This window comes from Centrocercus urophasianus, unplaced genomic scaffold, assembly GCF_019232065.1.
Source record: "Centrocercus urophasianus isolate 14NV4802_14NV808 unplaced genomic scaffold, USGS_Curo_1.0 seq_11, whole genome shotgun sequence".
NCBI classification, from domain to species: Eukaryota; Metazoa; Chordata; class Aves; order Galliformes; family Phasianidae; genus Centrocercus; species Centrocercus urophasianus.
The window spans coordinates 61,988,607-62,010,003 of NW_024884253.1; the positions used below are offsets into that span (position 1 = coordinate 61,988,607).

The 21,397-nt window shown below is 41.0% G+C and overlaps 1 protein-coding gene across 4 annotated transcripts in view; it reads left to right on the top strand.

Annotated features, from left to right (window-relative positions):
* Positions 1 to 21,397, top strand: part of PTPN3 (protein tyrosine phosphatase non-receptor type 3) — a 177,912-nt gene that overhangs the window by 4,049 nt on the left and 152,466 nt on the right. Inside the window, exons 3-6 of one of the 4 annotated variants that reach the window (XM_042839823.1) lie at positions 2,773 to 3,022; positions 4,981 to 5,084; positions 6,187 to 8,086; positions 9,236 to 9,400. In XM_042839823.1, the coding sequence (XP_042695757.1) occupies positions 9,394 to 9,400 (7 nt within the window). In that variant the 5' untranslated portion in view covers positions 2,773 to 3,022; positions 4,981 to 5,084; positions 6,187 to 8,086; positions 9,236 to 9,393. Of the gene's footprint in view, positions 1 to 2,772; positions 3,023 to 4,980; positions 5,085 to 6,186; positions 9,401 to 21,397 lie in introns of all 4 variants that reach the window. The other 3 variants (XM_042839820.1, XM_042839821.1, XM_042839822.1) reach the window with 3 other exon arrangements.

A 21,397-nucleotide genomic window follows, 5' to 3' on the forward strand; every position in this document is an offset into this window, starting at 1 on the left:
GCCATCAGCCCCAATGGTCTGAGCCAACTGAGCAGAGCTGGGGGCAGGTCATAGCTGCCAGTGTGACAAGATGGGAGATGAGATGAGCTAGATCCATGGTCCAGAGCTCTAATCCAGCAGATCAGGTGATGGGACAAGAGGTGCCTGAGCCAGCTCTACACGCTCAAGGTGGGATGGTGGCAGTGGCCTCTTAATGTGTCTGAACCTAGGGAGAGTTGTTCTTCAAGACATACACCCCTGTGTGTGATAGCCACCATCATTTTACACCTGGGCTAGAGAGCAGCAGAACTTCGATTTAAGGGCCAAAATGGTCACTCTGCTTCTGCACAAGAATGGTCACTGAGGCCACACTTAGTCTAACTTCAGAGCTATTCTCTGTTTTTGTATCTGCCAAATAGCTGATGCAAGCCAAGGACTCATGATTGCTATTTTTTTTTTTTTTTTTTTTTTTTTTTGGCTCTTTTCTTAAATAGCTGAAAATGGGAACTTCTGTCTTTTCTGTCTTCCACATGTCGACATGGTCATGCTCACAGGCTGCTGAAGATTGCCTGAACAACATGGTGCCCAGAGGCTTAGACACGTGTAAGCTAGCATGCAAAGGGCAGCTCTCAATGAAGAGGTTTTGCTAGTCTGATCAACTGGATCTTATAATCACCACCACATCGTCAGAGATCTGAGAGATTTCCATTGCCATCCTCCCTGTACTTGTTACTTCTCATTCTTGTATTGCTCATCCTTTAACAGCAGAGCTTCAGCTGTTCTTAAAATTTCCAAGGTGGCATATAAAAAGGAAAACTCTTGTCAAACATATGTTTACAACCACTGATTGATGCTCTTGCAGAAGATAATGTCACCTGAAGAGGATCAATTAGAAGCATTACACTTTCTTTCATCATAAATCTCAGTGAAGCAGGAAATAGTATGAAACTTGAAGGAAAGATAAACAAGTCTCATAGGAGGAGTGCAGTATGATGAAACAATAGGGTACAGAAGGGTAGGTGACATTTCAGGCCAGCACTGAGCTGGAGACGACTCATCTAATTGTTGCCAACTTCCCAGCCCAAAGGAGGGGTAATTGAGAAGCTAAACATAGGTCCTGAGGAACACCATCACAATGTTAAAAATTGGCTTTAGAGTGTTAGTGACACTGATCCCTAAAAATGAACTCAGAAGAATCCCTGAACTGATGATCTCACAGATAGCAGCTCATATTGTCACGTTCACCTCTTATTGACTGCATCTTTTTGTCCTCCTTAGAAACGTGACCCCTCTGAAATCAGTGTGCCCATCAAAAAGCAAAAGCATAATGAACAATTTTTGATTCCTATAAATGGCAAAACTGTTTTTGATTTCAAAAGAAGTAGGACAGTGCTATTTACTTAATTGGACTAAGTCCTACCCGCTGAAATTCATGTGAAATTCTGTTTAGTGGTTTAGCCTGCTGGGTCTGAAGCTGGAAAGAGATACTACTTTCCATCTAGTGAAACAAGAGCGGTACTCATTCTTCTCATAATCTCTTTGAAGCATCTGTGCTTGAGGCAGAGGCTAAGGTCTCAAACTGAGGCGTTTTAACACACACTGTCAATGATGTTGTGCCTAGCACTGTGTTGAGCCAAATAATTGCATCACTATGCCATGTTTCTGCTTACCTAATCCTTTCTGATGCAAGAGAAAGTACCTGGGAATTGCTTGGCATGTTTGATAAGGGTAAGTGGCACAGCAGCCTTGACTGCATTGCACACAGCCAGGGCAGCTTTCTTTTACCTGAAGGTCAGTAGCCCCAGCTTCCTGTGGCCTTGCTACCTGGGTGCATTCATGCCTGCTCACCATGATCACTTTTCTTCCACTCTGTCCTGTAGACACTGCTACTACAGCTGCTGTGTCACTTTCATCACAAATGAGAGCTTCCAATTCATAAAATCATAAAATCATAGAATCATTACAGTTGGAAGAGATCAAGTCCGACCATCAACCCATCACCACCACACCCACTAAACCATGCTCCTCAGTGCCACAACTCCACATTTCTTGAACACCTCCAGGGACAGCAACTCAACTGCTTCCCTGTTTCCAATGCTTGAACACTCTTTTGGAGAAGAATTTTTTCCTAATATCCAAATTGAACTTCTCCTGGTGCACCTTGAGACCAATACCTCTCATCTTATTACAAGTTACCAGAAGTGTATCATCTTACTCTTGCTTCATTAACTGCATTTTTCAGGCTGCTCCAGTACCCTGTAGCCTAGATCTCTTTCCTGCTCCTATGCTACAGATTGAAGTAATTACCCCATAACATGCTGTTTTATCTGTGGCTCTTCTTTGCTGGCCTCTGCCCTTCTCAATCTCATGTGGAGGTTTGTCAGTCTTCTTAGCTGACAGCTGCAGCTCAGCCTGCTTGCAGCCCTTCTGGGAAGTGAGAAGGATGCTAAGGCTGGTGAGAGAAAGTGGCAGCCCCACAGGGAGTGCGCCTGGCACCTCACAGCCCAGTTTTCCAAGCAACTTGCTTCAAAGGATAGGTTGCTCAGAGCTCATACCTTGGGATCTTGGCTAAGATGTATAAACTCCACTAGGCCTAGGATCTATCATGTTTCATACCTGGCTCTAAAAGCTGCCTATATGTTGTTTTCTTATTATTTGTTTGGTTTTTAAATCTCCTGCTTGACATAAAAAGATGTAAACAGGTGACAGGACTTAACAGTTAATTTATCCACAGGTGAATGAGGGAGGACTTTCCTGTTTTTTGGCATTCTGTAAAGGTTTTTCTTTCCACAGAGAAAGAATAGGGATTTTCTTCAAATCAGGAGAGATTTATATTTAAGCCCCTTGAAGCAATGGAATTGAGCCCCAAACTTTCATGGTTGGTATTTGGAACGGTAAGCTTACAGAAGAGATGCTGCTGGAATTTCTTCCCTAGGAAGCATCCCCAAAGTCTCCGTGGGACCACAGAACAACTCAGGATGAAGGAGATCTTTGGGCTTAGCACCTTGTCCATCCTCTGGATAACCCTTCACCAGAATGCCAGGTAGGAGTCCCACCACTGCTGTCTGTTCTTTTCACTGTACAGAGAGTGATGGGAGCAGGACATTGCAGTAGAATGTTTATAGGGGCAAGATGGAGCAGGAGTCCTTTTGCAGGGTGGGGAAAAAAGGTGGAAGCTGAACAGCACAAAGAGCAAACTGAAGCTGGATCTCGTAGTCAGCTTCTTGAAATCTCTTCAGTGGGTTGACTAATTACAATCAGTACCAAAATACATTAAACAGAATAAGTAGATACAAAAAAAAAGTGGATTTCTGAATAGTTCCTCTAGATGGCAAGCTTTATCTATTCTATTTATCTTATCTTTTCCAAAGCAAATATATTCAAGTCCTATAAGGTATCCTTATGTAGTGTTGGACCATTTGGTCATTTCTGGAATATCAGTTCCTAGAATCCTGAGCAAATTGCTGTAGAGAAAAGAAAATGTGGCTCATATATCAAGTCCATGAGAAATGTATTTATTGGCAGATTATGCTGGAAGGTACAATAATGAAAGTTTGTTGATAGAAGGTATATTTTGGAAACTTCCTTACTGCAATTCACTTTAATGCCAGTGGGATTTTACTGTGCTGGGTGTGAGGAAAGTCCCTTTTTCTGCCCCAGCTTTTCTGTGTATTAATGCTGATCATGACTGTCATTGTGGCCAGTGAGGAGTGAAAGTGTGGAATCTAAAATACGATGAGGAAATCAATAACTTTGCCCAGAGAACTGATCTGGATCTAATTCTTGTATAATTAGTGATGACTCCAGTGGACTTCCTGGTTTAAAATCACTGAGATGTCTGATATTTAGTTTGCTTCGATATTTTCATCTTAGATAAGAATGTAATAGATATCAGCTACTTTGAGTTCTGTATTGTCTTTTGAATTGCTATAAAGCAAGCGCGATGGTAGTGCTGGGACATAGAGTTGCATTACAGACTTAATGGTATCAAATGATTTACTAGGAAGCAAGACAGCAAAGCATCAACCCCGTATCTCTATCTAGAAATTAGAGTACGTTCCCAGGCCTATGCTTCATACAGCAGAAATAGAACTTTAAAAAGGCTCTTGGTAATTATGAAAACTCCTGTCTAGCAATGTATCACCACTCTAATGAGGTTTTTATATGACGGCAGTTGTCATTCTGCTTTTTCTGTGAACACATTAAATGATGTCTGCGCAGACTTATTGTGACCAGCGCTCAGACATTTGCATCTGTTCTGCACAGCCCTTGCTGAGACTCAGGCTGTGTTTCTTCATCTACATGAAACAGTTTATGAACTCCTCTAGGGAGACACCCCCTCATTCATCTCCCAGCTGTACATAGCGTTCTGTTCAGGTGTTCAGAAGTGGAAATTTTTTGTCTGTTCTCTTGGGAGATTCTTCCGTAACCTTGTTTTGGTTTAACTCAGCAGGCAGAGCAGCTGTTTGGTCACTCCCTCCAGTGCAATGGGGGAGAGAGTCGTGGGCTGAAATACAGTTTAATAGGACAGAAAGGGAAGGAAAATAACATACAAAATGAGTGATTGCTCACCACCTGCTGACTGATGCTCAGCCAGTCTCTGAGCAGTGGCAGCACCCATCCCCAGCCTGCTGTCCCAGTTTTGTTGTTCAGCACGTTGCCACGTGATGGTATGGAACATCTCTTTGGACAGTTTAGGCCAGCTGTCCTGGTGCTGTCCCCGTCCAACTCTTTGTGTCCTCCATTGCTGGCAAGGCAGTAGAAGAAGCAGTAACATCCTCAGTTCTACGCAGCACTGCTCATCAACAGTTAAAATGTGTGTTTTTGTTGTTTTTTTTTTTTTAATTTTCCTCCTGAATTCAAAACATGACCCCATACCAGCTTCTATGAAGAAAATTAACTCCATCCCAAAACCAGACTCTAACAACCTATACATGTATTGTTCAATTTAAGTTTGTGCTGTCCCTGTTGCAGCTCATTACTTATTATTACATCCCTCAGCCTCCCACTCCTTGTTCACGTCTAGTGCGCTGTCATGTCTCTGACTAGACTGCAAGAGTCTCAGACTGTGGACTTTCATTTTGTCTACAAAATCTTTAAGCATTGTAAGTACCCGCAATGCTCTTAGCTGTGCTGTTTGTTCTGCCTTACATGATTTGTAAGTACGTGAGGAAGACCTGTGGGAAAGTTGAGAAGGGACTTTTTTCATAAGGGCAAGCATTGATGGGATGAGGGGAAATGGTTTTAAACTGGAAGAGAGCAAATTTAGAGTACATATCAAGAAGAAGTTCTTTACTGTGAGGGTGGTAAGACACTGGAACAGGTTGCCTAGTGAGGCTGTGGATACTCCTTCCCTGGTGGCATTCAAGGCCAAGCTGGATGGGGCTTTGAGCAACCTGGTCTAGCAGGGGGGTTGGAACTGGATGATCCTAAAAGTCCCTTCCAACTCAAACTGTTCTGTGATTTGTCCTTTCTTTGCCTTTCCACCCTTCAAATACTCTTGTCCTAGCTATTGTCTAGCCTACCCACACTATCTCTGTTGTCTTCAAATCAGCCTCCCCAGCCTGCAGATCATTGCTTGGACGACCTGACCTCCCTCTGACTCAGGACTTGCTTTCTAGCAGAGGGATGCCTGGGACTCTGTGCACTCTTGCTGACATCTTGGTCTAGTCACCTCAAATGTTTCTTATCTCACCAATCTGATGAGATGCCTCCTCAGTCATTTCCTCCTGCTGCCACGTGGCATTGCATGATTGTTTTCCTGACAGCATCTCTTCCTGCTCTTGAACTTCCCACCTTTCTTTTCCCCAGTGACCTTTTCCTTGTGCCAGGAAACCCAGTGCCTGCCCTTAGTAATGAAGTGGTTCTTGCACAATTTGGTGAAGGAAAGAGGAGACCTTTCTTCATTTCCTTCTCTTAGCATTACAGTTATACCTCTGAGAAATTTGCTTGTCCTCAAATAAAAATGTCCTCTAAAACAGAAGGGGAAGTGGATGAATCTGAGTCCTCCAGATTTTACTGAATCATGAGGTTGAGTTTGACTGATAATGAAAAGGCAAACGTGTTATGTCAACAAAGAAATGCTTGAGAATATAATTTCAGTCACTACCTCTAAATGTGATTGAAGTCTCTCGTTTTTGACAAGAAATCTGTCTTGATCTCATCCAAAAAACTTACTTTTTTTTTTTTTCTTTTTTTTTTCTCCAGTTTTACTACTGAAGGAGGAAAAAAGAAGTCTGGCAGGCACTCTTACAGGTCGGGACAGGCCAGGCATGATCCAGTGCCCCAACGAGCCATTTCTTTCCTCCCCAGCACAACTGCACAGCACATCTTTCTGGGAGGTCTCCACAGATAATCAGCCCTCTCTGTTACCTGCTATGTACAATTCCATATTCTCTATGTGTTCATTTAATACATCTCTTTAAACTGGTGCAGAATGCTCAGGATCACTGCCCTCTTTCTCTTAGCTCTTTAATGTGACTGATGAACAATTGGCTAATGCCTTCCCTTAGTATGAGGTGAGATATACTGTAGTACCAAGTCCTTCTCATCCCTGCAACATGCTCTGACGCAAGGTGGCTTTGGTTTTATATAGTGACAGAGGGATAACCAACCTCTGAGTGTCTTGCTTAACACAGCAGGCATTTCTTTCACCCTAATTAAAAGGTGCCCATGATTGATAGGCGGGTGTATATATGCCTTCTCTTTCAAGATCACAGTGTCTCAAAGTATCCTTGTAAATGCCAGGAAATCTTTTGGTGATATGTGTGTAACTGCTGAAGGAAAAAAAATATATTATTGATGCTGTGCTGAATAAGCAATGAAGGCAACAATGGCTACTAACAACACGCCAGCTAGAGTATTTGAAAAGAGGCTATATTTCCTCATAGATTTGTCTGTGAAATAAGCTGTGGTTGCTGTGCACTGCAGCTGAGCTTTACTCAGGTTTAGGCTATCCTTTTCTTTCCTTGTTTTTGATACTGGTAATTTGGATACATACATAATCATCCCCACCGTCGCTTTGTAGGCACTTTTTATTTCCTCTCTCATTCACATTATTTGGAAGTGGATCTGTGAGTTGTGCCTGAATATCTATATTTCTTGTATTTGTATTTTCAGCATCTTCAAGTCGGAAATGGAAATGGAAATTGGAATGGAAAGACCCCAAGGAAATTATTTTTGGCCTCCTAGTTGTAAAGGAGTATGTCATGCAAACCAAACACGCTTCTGCTTCCTTTGCTGCAGGCTATTCCCCTGGGATGGGGCAGACCCATGAGGCAGGATGTCTCACACAGATATCTTAGTGCACGGAGGCTATGCGATCCCCTTGTTACATGTATAAACGCTTGCATAGGTAAATTCTGCTTGATGGGAAGCAGGTAAAATGAAATGGGGAGGCAGGTTCTTCCCCTTCTTCTTCTTTCAGTGGGCAATGCACCTGTGAGAGCGTGGGCTCTTGTTTTAATCATCTGACTTGCATTGCGCAAACTAAGCAGTAGTTAAGGCATAGCATCTGTAAAATCTGAGCCCAGGTTTTGCTTCTCCTTCATTAAATGTATGGTGGTGTGGCAAGCTGTTCTTCATAAACTGAGTCCATTTCCATTTTTTTTCATGAGCTGTATTTTAAGAACATTATTTGTGTGTATAGGTATGACACTTCTCACAAATTAGAAATGTCTCATAATGCTGATAAAATGGGGGCTTAGAATGAAGAATTTCTTCACCTACCACAATAACAAATGTGTTGGATGTCTAACCTATGCTACACTGCAGTATATATTGATAACTGTGTATCATACTTCTACATGTAATGAAGACAAGGTAACAAATCCTGTGCCTCTGGAAAAGCCATCCTTTGCAAATTCTGTCTATACATAATCTTAAACAGCATTCATACTGATAGCAAAAACTAAATGTATTTTGTATATTTTGTAATGCAAAGGGAGAGAATGGCTGCTTGGCTGGATGACATTAGCAAACAGACCATCTCTAATCTTCTCTTCAGCGCATGACCTACATCTTGTTGCTATCATTCTTCTTTTCTTTGAGTGAATAACTCTCATTTCATGAGGTTTTTCTAAGCAGAACCCATCCTTCAGTATGCCTGGTAAGTACCAAGTGCTTTTGGCTGTTTGCATTCTGATTCCTGGTTCCCAATGCAGAACCAACACAGATCTCCTAAAATACAGTATCATAAAAATCCAGCCACATTCCCCAGGACACAAAGCATTACTTATCTTAAAGCCAATAGTCAGGGCAGTACCGCAGTCACACACTTATCATATCATATACAGGATAAGGCTGGGATCATAGACTGGAGCTGATATCAGAAGGGCTGTGTGATATTCAGAGCAAAGCCAAGGCTGCCAAGTATCACTAGAGCTGTGAAAAGGAGGAGAAATCCCACCAAATGGCAAACTATCGTGGTAGCCCAGCCTGGACATGCTTTGTAAAAAGCTCTTCTGATGTAAATGGTGTTCTTCAGGCTTTGAGGAAGCTGTCTGGGAAAATGACTGTACACAGGATTTTTGTTGTTACTTGGCCTGATGGCTCACTCAGCATCTTGGTGTCCTCACTGCCTTTTGGTCAGAGTCATGTTATTATGAGTAGATAATTGTGTATTTAGCTTGTAACTCCTTGGTTAAGACTACAATTTAAAATAATGATGGAATTTAATTTATATCAGTGATGCTCCCCATATGAACTCAACACAAGGCTATAATAAACTCATTTATAAGTGACACATTTCCTTCAAACCCAGCCAAAATGAAAAATATAAAAATGAGAAGAAATGACTTTCTGCACTTAGAGTGCTCTCCGAAAAGAGGACTGAGATGGTTAAAATTGCATCTGTTGAGGCGTATGAGCAGTTGGCAAGTTTCTTCATAATTTTCACAGGCAAAATTAGACCAATTCAAGAATAACTGAGTCACAGGGCATTTTGATTGGATATTTCTTAGCAAGAATCTGAAGCAACATGTGCTTCATGAATGCTGTTGGCAAACATCTTAATGGTTTGTAATTTGATTTTTTGAGAACTAGTCAAGCTGAGGGTTAAGATGAGGTTCTTAGACATGGGAAAATTTCCAAAAGAATCTGAGTCTCCATTTACTAATTGAAGTCATGTCAGGAAGCATGTTTTAACATGACCTTTAGGAAGTTGTTTAATTTGTTGTTAATATACTAATTTTCTCTTTACCCTCCAGTATATACAGCAGTCTTACACAGACTTTTTTTTCTCTGTGCCAACACAAAGGCGGAAAAAGGAGCTGCTGACACTAACAAGGAAAGAAGGATGGTGGTCATTCTTGGAGAAGACGCCTCTCTCCTTAATAGCCTGACACAGCGAGGTGGCTGCCCACAAATTAGGAAACTGTTTCCAGAGCTCATCATCGCCCAAGTGAGGTGGTTGCCATGACAGGTCAGTCCCAGCACTTTCAGCCCTGCTGACTGGGGACTGAGTCAGGCTCTCCTGGCCCTGGTCCTCTGTGCACTGTGCCTCGTATTCATGACAGCAAGCTTCACCTGCTCTTGGTAAGATGACATAAAACATACTCTAGTTTCTCATTTTAGGACAATGTAAGACATGCCCTGGTTTCTCTTAGGTGGCCTTTGCCTGAATTGTTCAGTTCAGCATTGCTTGCCTTAGTCCTGAGCACATCCCTCTGATCCTTGCTCCCTGACAGATCTCTCCCACACCTCTTTCCCGGTGACCAAGCTGAAGTCATAGAATCACAGAATTGTTTGAGCTGGAAGGGACCATTAAAAGTCATCTGGTCCAAATTGCCTGCAATGAACAAGGACACCTACAGCAGATCAGAGTGATCAGAGCTTCATCCAGCCCTTGATCTTGAATGTCTCCAGGAAGGGGGCACATACCCATGGCTTTCTAGGAAGCAAGGGCACATTGCTGGCTCGTGTCCAGCTTGCTGTCAAGTCACAGGAAGGTTTCCTTCCATTGGAAGCATTAACCTGCCTGCTGGGTAGCACAGGGAGAAGCTGCACAGATACTAGGAATGTCCAATAAAATCAGAATGCTCACAGACTGATTACTGTAATGGGGTCAAGTGCAAAGCCTGCTTCACCAAAGTTGCCCCATGAAAATGCCCCAAACCTTAGGTAGAAATTTCTGTACCGAGAAGATTTTTTTAACTGGTTTTAGACTAGGTATGAGGAAAAAGTTCTTTTACAATAAGGGTAATGAGGCACTGGCACAGGTTGCCCAGAGAGGTGCTGGATGCCCATCCCTGGTGATGCTCAAGGTCAGGCTGGACATTATTCTGAGCACCCTGATCTGCTGTAGGTGGCCTTGTTTGTTGCAGGGAAGTTGCACTAGATGATCTTTAAAGGTCCCTTCCAACTCAAACTTCTAAGATTCTATGGTTGTATAAGAGATAACTGTGCATACTGATATTTGCATATCCTAAAGAAATGCATCATAGCATTAAACTTTGTAGGGTGACAACAGTACTGGGATTAAAAAAGTAATCTACCATATTAAAAATGGTGCAACCCACATAAATTAAAAAGAGTAAATGTTTCCAGTGTTGGCAAAGCGGGTGATTTCCATGTTCTCCAAGACTTGTGCACATTCATGTCAGTGACATAATGACAGTGACATAATGACACTCAGGCTTGGGAGAGAAACCTTTGTTACAATTGGATGAGTTGTCCCACTTTTGACCCTGGGAGAAGCCCAGATACTGCAGGTGTTTGCAGGGCATCAGGTGAGGAAAGGAAAGGCAGGAGATATTTGTTCTTCCGCATGTTCAGCAGTGTCTTGGAAGGGGAAGAGCCTGGCACTACTATAAAGAAATTTATATTCTTTTGACTCTGCAAATGCACAAAGATTTATGCATGTGGAGCTACATATTACTTATTGTATGAGAACTAGCTAACAGGAGCAAAGGTGAGGTTCCTCAGGCATTTACCACAGATTCAGATGTACAGGTTAATTTTTTGCTGCCTTTTCCTGGAAGATAACAGCTCTTAACAGGCTGAAGGATTTTTAGGTAGCAGCTGCTGAAATGAATTGTAATATATAGTTTTGTTATGAAACCTGTGCTAGGCCATATCTGAAACAGTAGTGCTAGTTTGGCAACAGCTTAAGAACAGAGGTTTCTGGAAAATGGAATTCAGTCACGTAAGGCATTCTGATATCACAAAAGAGTGGGAGTTTAAGCACAGATTTAAATGAAAAGTTGACCTCATTTTTAGTTAGAGGCAAAATAGTCTCATTTGGAAAAAGAAAAATATATTTGAAACTATTTTTAATAATGATAAAGTACTGAAATTCTTAATATATAGAAAAAGATAAAATTGTAAGAAATTGGAGCCCAGTGAGATGAAAAGTATCCAGCTTCTGCACCCAGCTGCTTCCAGAACATGGAATTATTTCAATTATTCTTCTGTCTCTTCTTTCTCTCCAAACCATGGCTTGTTACTCCACAGCATATATAGGGAATATATTCTCTTCGATACAGCATGCTTGACCACCCCCGACCCCCTCCCCTCCAAAATACAGAAACACAACACTGTACTGAAGCAGCAGTGCTGAGCATTCTGACGTCTCATCTACATTAGCAATTCATCAGTGCACAGCAGTCCATCTGCAGAACATTCACACTCTCTGTCTCATGGTTTTTTTTGTTTGTGGAAAAAGAGCATATTTGTGGCTGGAGCTGGATGCAATTCACATTCTCTTAGGCCAGACTGAAGAATAGGATCTGGAAGGGTCACCAGCAAGCCTTCCTGATCTGGATTAAGATGTTAATGCAGACGTGTCCTGAATATGAAGCTGGCATGCACTTACAGAGTGCCATCAGCTTGCATCATTAGCTGCTGAATGGTATTATATGCTTAGGGACTCCTGACTACTGAGTTAAAATATCCAAGGCATCCAATTAATTATTATTATTATTATTATTGGATCTTTGTTCAAATACAGCCTATGAGCCATATTCCCTATTATTTATTTGTCTGGTGTAATTCTCTGTAGAAACTATTAATGGAACAAATGTTACCTTGAAATAAAACACTGAACAGAATATGTGGGCTCTGAAACAGAAATGCACAATACTTAATTCTAGTTCAGCCTTCTTCCTAAAGCCATTGCTGCATAGTACAGGACTCAGGCTGTGTACTCGTGGTAATTGCTGGTACTTACCTCCAGCAGTGAACATGGAAAACGATCCCCTTTTCTCAAGGCATATAATAAATGTTAAATAAGAACAGGGTCAAATTTCCTGCTGATTACTTCTTCTCATTCATTTACTGAACACGGGTGGACCAACATTCCACTTCTGTTTTCTCACTCATTTACAGATTGTGCCTTGTACTTAAGGGCATTTCAAAAAAGTTGTAATGCAAAACGTAAAGGATTGAATTAAAAAAACAAATCAATCAAACAATAACAAAACGAAACACCACACGTGCACCAAAAAAAAAATCTGCAAATGATTGATAGCCAGCATTGTCATTGTAAGAACAAGAATGTTCAATTTATCAAAGTGGGAATAATTAAACTTCTGTCAGTTCATGCATTATTTTGGTCAGAATTCAGGATTTAATAATTTTCTGACTTGAGCATTGTGTGGTTTTGTTTGTTTGGTTGTTGGTTGTTTTTTTTTGTTGTTTTTTGGTTGTTTTTTTTTTTTTTTGAGTATTATGGAATCATAGAATCATCAAGATTGGAAAAGACTTCCAAGATCATCCAGTCCAACTGTCTACCCACCACAAGTGTCTCCCTGCCATGTCCCTTAGTAAAGCATCTAAATATTTCTTGAACACCTCCAGGGATGGTGACTCAACCATTTTCCTGGGCAGGCTGTTCCAGCACCTGACCACTCTTTCGAATATATTTTTCCCTAATATCCCATCTGAACTTCCTCAAGGTGCCGCTTGAAGTCATTCCTTTTGTACTGCTAATGCTCCACCTTAAAACACAAAACCCAAACCCCTCTGCTGTTATAAGTAGTTGCCTGAGTTTTCTTCCCCTTGTAGTCTATTTTTGTTGTACTTACAAACAGACTAAAATATCTGTCTGCATCATGTTGTGGTAAAGCCTCATGCTATACTCATCCTTGGCTAGATTTCTTGCTGGTTTTGAAATGAGTGCTTACACTTCATGCTTAAATCAGCCAATGTGCTGTGCAAAAAGCAGACAAATTTTATATACCTGTCTTGAAACTAAAGTCAAATTTTTAACACCTGGTAACTCTGAAAAAACGTTATAACAATTTAGAGCAAAATCCTAGCCATTTTATTTGTCTGGCAGCAAAAATAATGAAGATAAAGGCATTTTTACTTAATCATGAAAAACCAATTGTGTTAGAATCGCAGAATCATTCAGATTGGAAAAGACCTCTGAGATCATCCACTCCAACCACCAACCCACCCTCGCTACGTCCACAAACGACGTCTCTCAGTGCCACATCCACACGGTTCTTGAGCATCTCCTGGGATGGTGACTCCACCACTTCTCTGGGCAGCCTGCGCCACTGCCTCACCGCTCTTTCAGAGAGGAAATTTGTCCTGTATTATTGCAAAGTAGCAAAATGTGTTGCTCAAGGCATCATAGATCCATAGATTCCAAAATAATGGAAAATTTCTGTTTCAAATTCTGTGCAACATTTGCAGCACTAAAAGGACATTTTTTAAGCTGATTAGCATGTTGCAAGAAAGCTTCTTGAAGACAATGCATTTCAAGTTCTTCAGAGTTACATTTGTCATTTCTTTGTGAGGCAGACACTTCAAAGGCAAGAAGATAGCCTTCTGAAGTTAATAAGCAAATTTGAATTCTTTTCCCAGAAGATTCTAAATCATGGCATCAGTGTAGATTTATAAGATCTGGGTGTTTAACAAGTAAAATACCAGTATTCACATGTAGGCATTATTACCTCTATTTCATAGGCCATGAAGTGCTGAATTTTATTTGGTAAATTGAAGCATTGCTTATATTTTTTTGTTGAGTCAAAAGAACTTTCCATCAAACCAGTATGACAGATCTAAGAAACTGAATGGGAATTATTTTGTTAGTTAAGTTAAAAAGTTGGGTTAATAAGTAGTTCACCTTTTGAAACTTAATGTCAACTGAAATATTAAAAAATTCTCTTTTAAACAGTCACATCTACTTAATAGTCTTGGACACATTCTAGAACAACCTTTTCTATTTTACAGCAGACTGAACTTTTACTTCTAAGTTACCTGAGCGAACAAAAAGCAGTTCAGCCTAGACTGTATTTTTATTTGCATCTTTGATCAAATCTCCATATTCTTGGCAAGCATAGAATAGATGCCAAAGAAATCAGCAGCAGAGCGGATGACAAGCCGGATGGCATTCCCTGCTGCAGAGAGCATCTGGAAACATAAAAGAATTCTTAAATCACAGGTCGATGGCTAGCTGCGAGGACATCAATGGATGCACTACTTCAAAGTGCTGAGATGTAAAGCACGCCACACATAGACGAGAAAGCTGAAGAGTCTTGTGTGCAGGATGAAGCGGCATCTATATGTAATGAATGTAATGAGTGCGGACTGATTAAATTCAGCAAATCTATTTCTAAGAAAATCATATTCTTGGAATACTTATCCTATGCAGCTTTTAAAACAGTTTCTGGCTCTCACTCTCTAAGCTAATCTGTACCTGACGAGTCACTTCCTTTCATCTAATTGTAACAAATATCCGGCTGAACAAAGAGACAAACCTTACTTGATTTTTGATGACAAATCAAAAGTGTGTGCGGGTCTTCATGAGAAGATTAAGCAGATGATGGCCTGTCCTATTGCTGGCTGAGAGGGGACATTTTATTTGCTGATCTGAGCAGAGATGTCTGGCTGCCTAGCCCATGATGAAGATGTGTGGGTGCATTTCTATCTCCTTCCTTAAGTGTAAAGCTCAGTGTTATTAGAGCTAAAATTTGTCTTGTAAGGTTAAGGATCTAACTAAAGATTGCCTCTGGAAGTTGCCTGTGGAGGGTCTTTGTTCAGGTGGCCAGATCATTCTGCATGAGGTCTTAAAGTAGAAAGAGCTAACAGGGCCAGCTTGCTTTGTGGCATGTTTGAAGGAGCTGTGCTTGTGAAAATGAGTGTAACACAAATTAAATAATGAAATTCAAAAGTAAATATAGGAGGAGTCACACTTCTGAAACTTGTACCTGGGAAGAAGAGAAACACCACTCCGTGTCATGAAGGTGTCACAGGCACTTGTCAGCAACATAGCCCTTTCTTTGTTGATGTTTTGTGTGATGCTAACATGACAGTGATGACAAGTCACCATTTTGCTGCATGAAACTATGTGGCTGTCACTTGGAATTCATCTACCCTGAGGTATTTACTAAACAGAGTGAAGCTTACACATATCCTCTGGTCAGCACATTGAAAAGAAGTCTGGAAGCTTACTCACCCAAGAAACACTGTGTAATTGGGCACTCCAACTAACTCTGAGCAACCTCCTACACTGTAAATGATCAGTTTTATGATGTTTTAATGAAGCTTTTTTCTTTTTTTACCTTTTCTTTTTATCTCTTTTTTTCTTCATATGTATAAAATCATACTAGTGATTTCCTGTGTATTTCGTACTCTGTGCCAACTGACTTTTAACCTGTCATTTCCAGCACAGATTAGAGTTATCTTATCTATTTATACTTAATTATTGTTTTCTGAGAAAAACAGTAGTCAGTGGTACATGCACTGACTAATAGACAACACTGTTTTCTTCCTCTTGTTATTATACCTTTCTGGGTTATTGTTCCCTGTGAAAATAATTTTCAGAAGTAAGGATGAAGAAGCACCAGTTTATGCTAATGGTCGTTTCTTTCAGATGAAAATAAGGAATTGCATAAGTTGACCAGCAGTGACAAGGGGACATGTACAGCTTTGCCTTTTTCACAGGAGCCAACCTAAATGAGGATTTCCATGGCCAAAGGAAACGTCCATTTCCTCTATTCTCCTGAATTATTCACTATTTATCCTCCCTTATTAAAAGAAATTGTCTGGATTTCACAACTTCTTTGCTATAGGGTGATCCTAAGAGGTAAACTATGGAGAAAGAAATGAGGACAAGAAGTAGTGAAAACTTTGTTCTCTGTTAATGTGTTTTGAATGAAAACAACTAATGTGGTCCTTTCTTTTTCTGTTTCATGTAGGAGTACTGAAAATGAGCGTATGTATTATCTTAAATTGTAATTATAAAGAGCCTCAGTGCTAACACTTGGATATCTTGTATATCTACTTCTCTTCGCCTTTTTCAGCAAGAACAACCTTGATCTGAAGAGTGTGATTTTCTGAATTTAATATAGAGCTTTTGCAGTTTACATCTGGCATTCTTTTACTAGCAAGACTAGTATGTCTCACTATCATCAAAGCAAACAGCTACAGACCTGAGGGATGGAGGGATGTTAGCCCACCAGGATCTCAGCACACCTCCATCTGCAATGGCTGAACTGTTGGAAAGCCTGAAGCCAGACACAAAGCCAGAAGTAGTGAAGCCAGCCAGCAGAGCTCTGGGGATACCTGCTGCAAATGTGAGAGTATCACAAAGCAGAGGTACAGTGCATCAGCACTCTTGGCTCACCAGCCCATTGGAAAAACTCGCATTACGGTGTAACCACATTCAGAGAGAAAACAAGATTGAAAGAGAACCAAATATTTGAAAACAACCATCCGGAGGGTGCCCCCACTGATAGGCAGGATTAGATAGTGGAAATGCAGCATTAACTGGTAATCTGTGGGTGCTGGCAGCAATTTCGTAGCGAGTTCATTATTCTGCACAGTTTTGCTGTTGCAGTTACTGCACTCATCTCCTTTTTGCCTTACGCAATTTTTTTGTTTGCCTGTTTTTTTAAGTCTGAGGTTTTGAATCTGTTCTCATCTTCTTTGTTTAAACATATCCTTCATGCCTTCAGGTGTGCTTCTTGATCCCTTGAACTGAAGCTAGAAAAAAATTCTCCTGGATTAGCATCATGTTGCATCACCTTCAAAGAGGGTGGGAAAGCAGAGCTCCTTCTCATAGCCTTTTGTCCCTGGATCCCTTCAAGTTTCTGCAGTAACTCAGTAGGCTGATTTCATTCCCATGGTCCTTCCGACATATGAGGTTTTTTTTCTCATTAATCTAATTCTGTCAGTTTAGGGGGAAAAGCTTTGGTAGTATTATTGAATGGGAAAGAAGCTGAATTCCTTGAAATAGATTCCAGTGAAGTATAGAGTTTGCCGAGTGTCCTACTGCTGTTTGCAGAAACTTGTACTGTGTTTAACAGCAGATATATGTCACATGGAAATTAGTGCTTCAATAGAAGCTGGAATTAGATTTTGCCTAAATATATGTGATGGCTTTTGATTTGCAATCTTCAGAAGCAAAATGTTGAGATGGTGTCCAATTTAGACTAGAAAGCTCACAAATATTACAACTATTTTATATCATCTTCAGAAAATCTGGTCCCAGGAAGAATTCAAATGTTTCACAGGTCCTCTCTAGTTTTGCTTCTGGGCAGTCACATGTTCATCAGTGCTATTGCTACGTATTACTCTGCGACTCTTCTTGCTTTCTGGGGCCCAAGTAGTAGGTCTCAGGAGATGGATGTCCCAGAGCTGTCCTGGCGTCCACAGGGCACGAGTCAGTAGAAGTTGCTCACCTCTTGTTTGAGAAAGGGAACAGAAAGTGTGGTTAGGAAGATGATAGCTGCCTGCTTGGTTTTGTGCAATGTTTGAAGAGCAGAATTCACCTCAGTCCCAGCAGGTTGCCTTCGCAGAAAACGGAGAGGGAGCCTGGGCTAAGTGAGGTCCAGGGCATGATTCTCCTCCTAAGACAGATGTCTCGTACAGCTCAGGTGACCCACACCTGCAGCGAGCCCAGTTCTTTCTTCTGACTGTATAGTCAACCTCTTAAAGCCTTTGGTACTTATCTGCACTGGGTCTCACACACATCAGGCCTATTACCTGCACAAAGTGGCTGTTGAAGCACATCTTGTGAAACTCATGTCTTGGAACCTCACAGCTCCACTGCTCCCAGTCAGAGACAGATATTTCAGCCCCATTTCTCCACAAGCAACCTTTATTGGGTTTAAAGAGAGCACTGGGTCCCTTCCCTCTCTTTGCCCCACTCAACCTCTCTCTGCTATGCAAGCAACCATTCTGCAGTAATTCCACAAAGCCATTTTAAAACAAACCAGCACTTACTATTCTGCTGAACGAGAAAGGAAAAACAACGATTGCCCACATGGTATAGATGACACCATCGCATGCCTCTTTGGACCGGTATATTCAGGACTTCATCTTGTTCACATTGCACTGGGTAGCAGTGGGAACTAGGAAAGTGGGAAACCCATGATGTTTAAAGAATCAACTGCTTAACTGTGCTTCATTTATGCCAGTTAGGGTCCGCCCTCAGGCTTTTGGAATATTCCCAAATCAGCCTCGAATAGGACAGCCTTTAATCAGTTCCACAGAAATCTAATGACGCATAATTGTAGGTTATGGCTAGATACTGGGGTGAGGACAAATGGAGCATTATTAGGAAGCAGATGTGAACATGGCTTGGATATTTTGTCACTTCAGTGACAGAAGTGGAGACAAGCATCAATTGCACAGTTACTGCATTGTTTTTTCAGACAACGATTATAATTACAGAGATGAGCTTCTTGGAGGATCAAGCACCACAATTACGGGATGTTTGTCATTCGAGCGCTCTTCGCAAATAACTCACACACGAATGTAGGCATCAGTTTGAATGCTTGGAGCTCATCCAAAGATACAAATGGCTGTATCGCTTCATGTTTTCATTTCATTACAGCAGAATGCTCCTGTATGTAAACTTGACTCTTTCTAGAGTTTTTGCTGCTGCTGACAGCACCGGTTTACTTAGCTCATTAGATGGCTTTCAGATTTTTAGGATGTGGTGTTCAAATGCATTCATTCATCCCCACTTTCTCAGGCACCTATACTCACATGCTACTTTTCACTTTGCTGAAAAGATTGGAATGAACTCCCACTGTGCCTTTTATTTCCAGAAGCAGGTTAGCAACTTTAATTCCTGACCAGCTTCATCCATGTGCAGAGGACAGCTCAAAATAGAAAGAGAAAAAAAAATATTTTTAAAGAATTTATTCTGTCATTTTTATATTACCTCTCTACAAGAACTCTTTTTTTTTTTTTTTTTTTTTTTTTCCATAGCAGCCCTTTCCAGTGAAATTGAAATCAGAACATGCTAATGTGATTCCCAGTAGGAGTTTGCAAATGACATAAGAATTTGGTTATTGCCTGATTACTATATGTAATCAGACAAATACATGTGCATTCTTCTGCAAATGTAGCTCCAAGTGCTTCTGAGCTTGCAGATATAAGTGACTGAGTTCCTACTATAAACTATCAGTGCAGTAACCTTAGGACATCTTAGAATATGGCTCTGTAGTTAATGGGTTGTGGAATAAGAAGCAAGTAAGTTATACATTTACCAACCTCCTGGTCTGTAATAAACCTGGGCAGGCCATCTTAATTCATTCTCATCAGAGAATGATGTTTTGAGACTCAAATGTTTTCAGAGTGTGACAGTGTCATCTTGCAAGCAAGGGGCATTTCACAAAAAGCTATTTCCCCACAGTTATTCATATTCAGTTCAGCATTGCCCAGCTTTATCTCTGAGCTATCTCTGATGCTAAGCATTACCTGGGATTTTAGTTCAAGCAGGAGAATGGATAAGCACATTTTTATTGGGAATATTCTTGCAGGAAAAGGATGCAGAGGGAAAAAAGCAATAACTTTGCCTCTTCATAGACAATACTGTTATGCTTTTCCAAGTTTGCATTAATTTTCAACCCTATGCGGACTTTAGTGCAACATTTCAAGAGTTCTGCCATCATTTGAGAGGTCTTCAGGCTATGAGTGAGAGTACATGGACAGTGGTAGCATATGAGGAGGCAAGAAGGCCATAGCAGCTCCATCCTGCACTGCCCTGGCAACTGTTGTTTCCTTGAGTGACCAAAACCATTATTTGCTTTCAATTCTAGGGAAAATTAATTCACTGTCATTTCCTTTACAAACCTCCCCATTGAAGAGAGGCCCTTCAATGAGTTATACTGCAGAAGCGAGGTGAATAGAAGCAGCTTTTTCATGTTTGCTAAAGTACTGAAACAAGTACAAGGCTCCCATGTGAATGAATTCAGCCACTGAAAAACACAGCTTTTCATCGATCTGTTTGAGTATATTTGCATATGAAAAAAAAAAAAAAAAAGTCACCCTTTCAATCTTTGTTGACTTCTATGTTTTAAAAAGAAAAGGGGGGGTGAGTATTTAGATCTGTTGAGTATAATGTAAACACTCACTGGCTGCAAAATGAGAGATGTTGTTTACCCAGGTGAGAGAAAAGCAGGAAATTACCATATTACATCATTCTCCACCAGGGAACCTTTGGTGGATCTGCCATTTCCAGGAGGACATAAAGTTCCTAGAAGTGATAATTGGTTTAGATTTTTCTCTCGGCAAACTAGAAACTGGACTTGTGCTGAATTTGGTAGAATTACTTTTTTTAAAATAATAAGGTTATGACAGTAAGGTCACACTCCTCTTATAACACGACACTTTGCATGCATGCTATCTGAAATGCTCGCTGCTCAGTGTCTGCCTCATTCCAATATTTTACAAGTGTGCAATAATGATGACTTCCTCTTTCATGCTGCGTTTTGTGCATAGATTTCAAAGAGCTCTCTAAAGAAAGGGAACTGTAATTATCTTTGTTAGAGATGGAGAAACAGAAGCACAGAGAGCTAAAGCAATTTGCCCAAGGTGACAGGGCAAATTAGAGGCAGAGTCAGGTGTAAACCCCGCGTCTCCTGCTTTTTGGCTCCTTGCTAGCCTCAGCCTCTCTTGCACTCAACGATGCTTGGAGGAGCAACTGCAGAAGGAAATGGTTACAAGGATACTTTTTGACGTGGCCTAATGTGGAACTGGTGCAAGTCATAATGAGGAGCCACTCTTGGCATGGAGTCAGCAGAGAAGTGGTAATTGAGCTGCAAGGAGCTTTCAAGGCTGTGCTGGGAGCTCTTTGCTGAGACCCTCATAGGGGTTGTGCAAAGGCAGAGACTTTTGTTGTTGCTGCATGGACTTAACTTCTCTGCAGGCACTGCAGCACCATTAGCCTTGTGTTCTCCAGTCTGTGTCTTTAAGAAATCAGGCCCACGTGGTTCGTGTCAGTAGCAATCAGTGCTAATGTTCATGGAGGCAGAGGTCTCTATGGCAGAGATGTAGGGTTGACTTTATCCCACGAGAAGCTGTGCTTTGGGAGATGCAGAGGCAGTCCATGCCACCTGAACGTATAGCAAAAGGCTTGCTGCTCTCCCATGGTGCAGGAGCACCCAATTTATACCGCTAGCTGCGGTTTATTTGGCATGTAAAACTGATTCTAAATTATTTCCTGTACATTCTCAAG